Source organism: Penaeus monodon, chromosome 29 (assembly GCF_015228065.2).
Source record: "Penaeus monodon isolate SGIC_2016 chromosome 29, NSTDA_Pmon_1, whole genome shotgun sequence".
Lineage (NCBI taxonomy): Eukaryota > Metazoa > Arthropoda > Malacostraca > Decapoda > Penaeidae > Penaeus > Penaeus monodon.
Window position 1 is genome coordinate 39,199,084 of NC_051414.1, and position 1,072 is coordinate 39,200,155.

General features: G+C 37.8%; 1 protein-coding gene across 1 annotated transcript in view; it reads left to right on the forward strand.

Annotated features, from left to right (window-relative positions):
• Positions 1–197: 197 nt before the first annotated feature.
• LOC119591868 (putative uncharacterized protein DDB_G0282133) overlaps positions 198–1,072 on the forward strand; it is a 13,885-nt gene continuing 13,010 nt past the window's right edge. The window contains exon 1 of the mRNA XM_037940606.1: positions 198–282. Within this exon, the coding sequence (XP_037796534.1) occupies positions 198–282 (85 nt within the window). The remainder of the gene's footprint in view (positions 283–1,072) is intronic.

Consider the following 1,072-nt stretch of genomic DNA (forward strand, 5'->3'; position numbering starts at 1 on the left):
AATTCAAATAAGACGAGACACACGGCAAAAGACAGCCACTTGGATGTTGAAACTGAAAGCGAGAGAGTGACACCCAGAACGTGAATGAAAACCGGCCATACATATCAAATGAAACTCCCTTTTGCGGTCAGGCGAGGTCAGAGCCATAAACGAAATGTGCTGACCTAATCTAATCCTATCAATACCACATAGAAGTGATGCAGTTGATGAAATATGACTGCAGTAACTGTCACATCAACGAACTGCACCCCTCGCGTAAGGCACGGCCAACTATATGCAAATGTAGATATTAAAAGAGAGTTTCTCTTTTAGAAATGAGTACCATAATGCTGATTTTTTTCCCCCTCTTTCCATAAAAACCGCTGTTACTTTTGATTTATTGAATTACATCTCTATACAACATGTATTTGCAGCACAAATACCCACCCACCAGAAAAACTTAGATAATGAAAACAAAGTCGAATTTAACATAATCTCTAATTCCTCATTTGTCTCGTTCGCGCATATGACGTCATACGATACCCCCGCTACTTTCGCGTTAAAGAAAAGTCACGTTCTACAAATATCAACTTTAAACCACAGAATAATTTAATTGGACGCGGTCTTGAATCCTAAACCGTAGATGAAACCCATAAAAGAAGGATTTTCATGTTTTACTATATTCCTAGTTTAAACTGAGTCGACGTAATGATATGCACGAACTTACACACCTGGTGCAGTGTTATTTTACTCCGGGCCAATCAGTATACTTACGCTGAATTACTTACATATGGCTTACTAACACTGATAACCAATGATTTACTTACATTTAATTACTTATGCCTGACTTACTGAGACTGATCACCACTGATTTACTTACACTTAGTTACTTACGCTGAGCTCTTATTGTACTGGCTTAAATCCAGTGATTTGCCACTTACACTGAACTTACAAAGTTATTGTGCTGATCCACTTGTAATAACTTACTAACACTGATTAATCTTCATTGGTTTATCTACACTCGATATTCCAGGCCAGAATTCCGTTATCGGGTAGAATTTAAACTGGTTCGGTTTACGCCTATTAATCGATT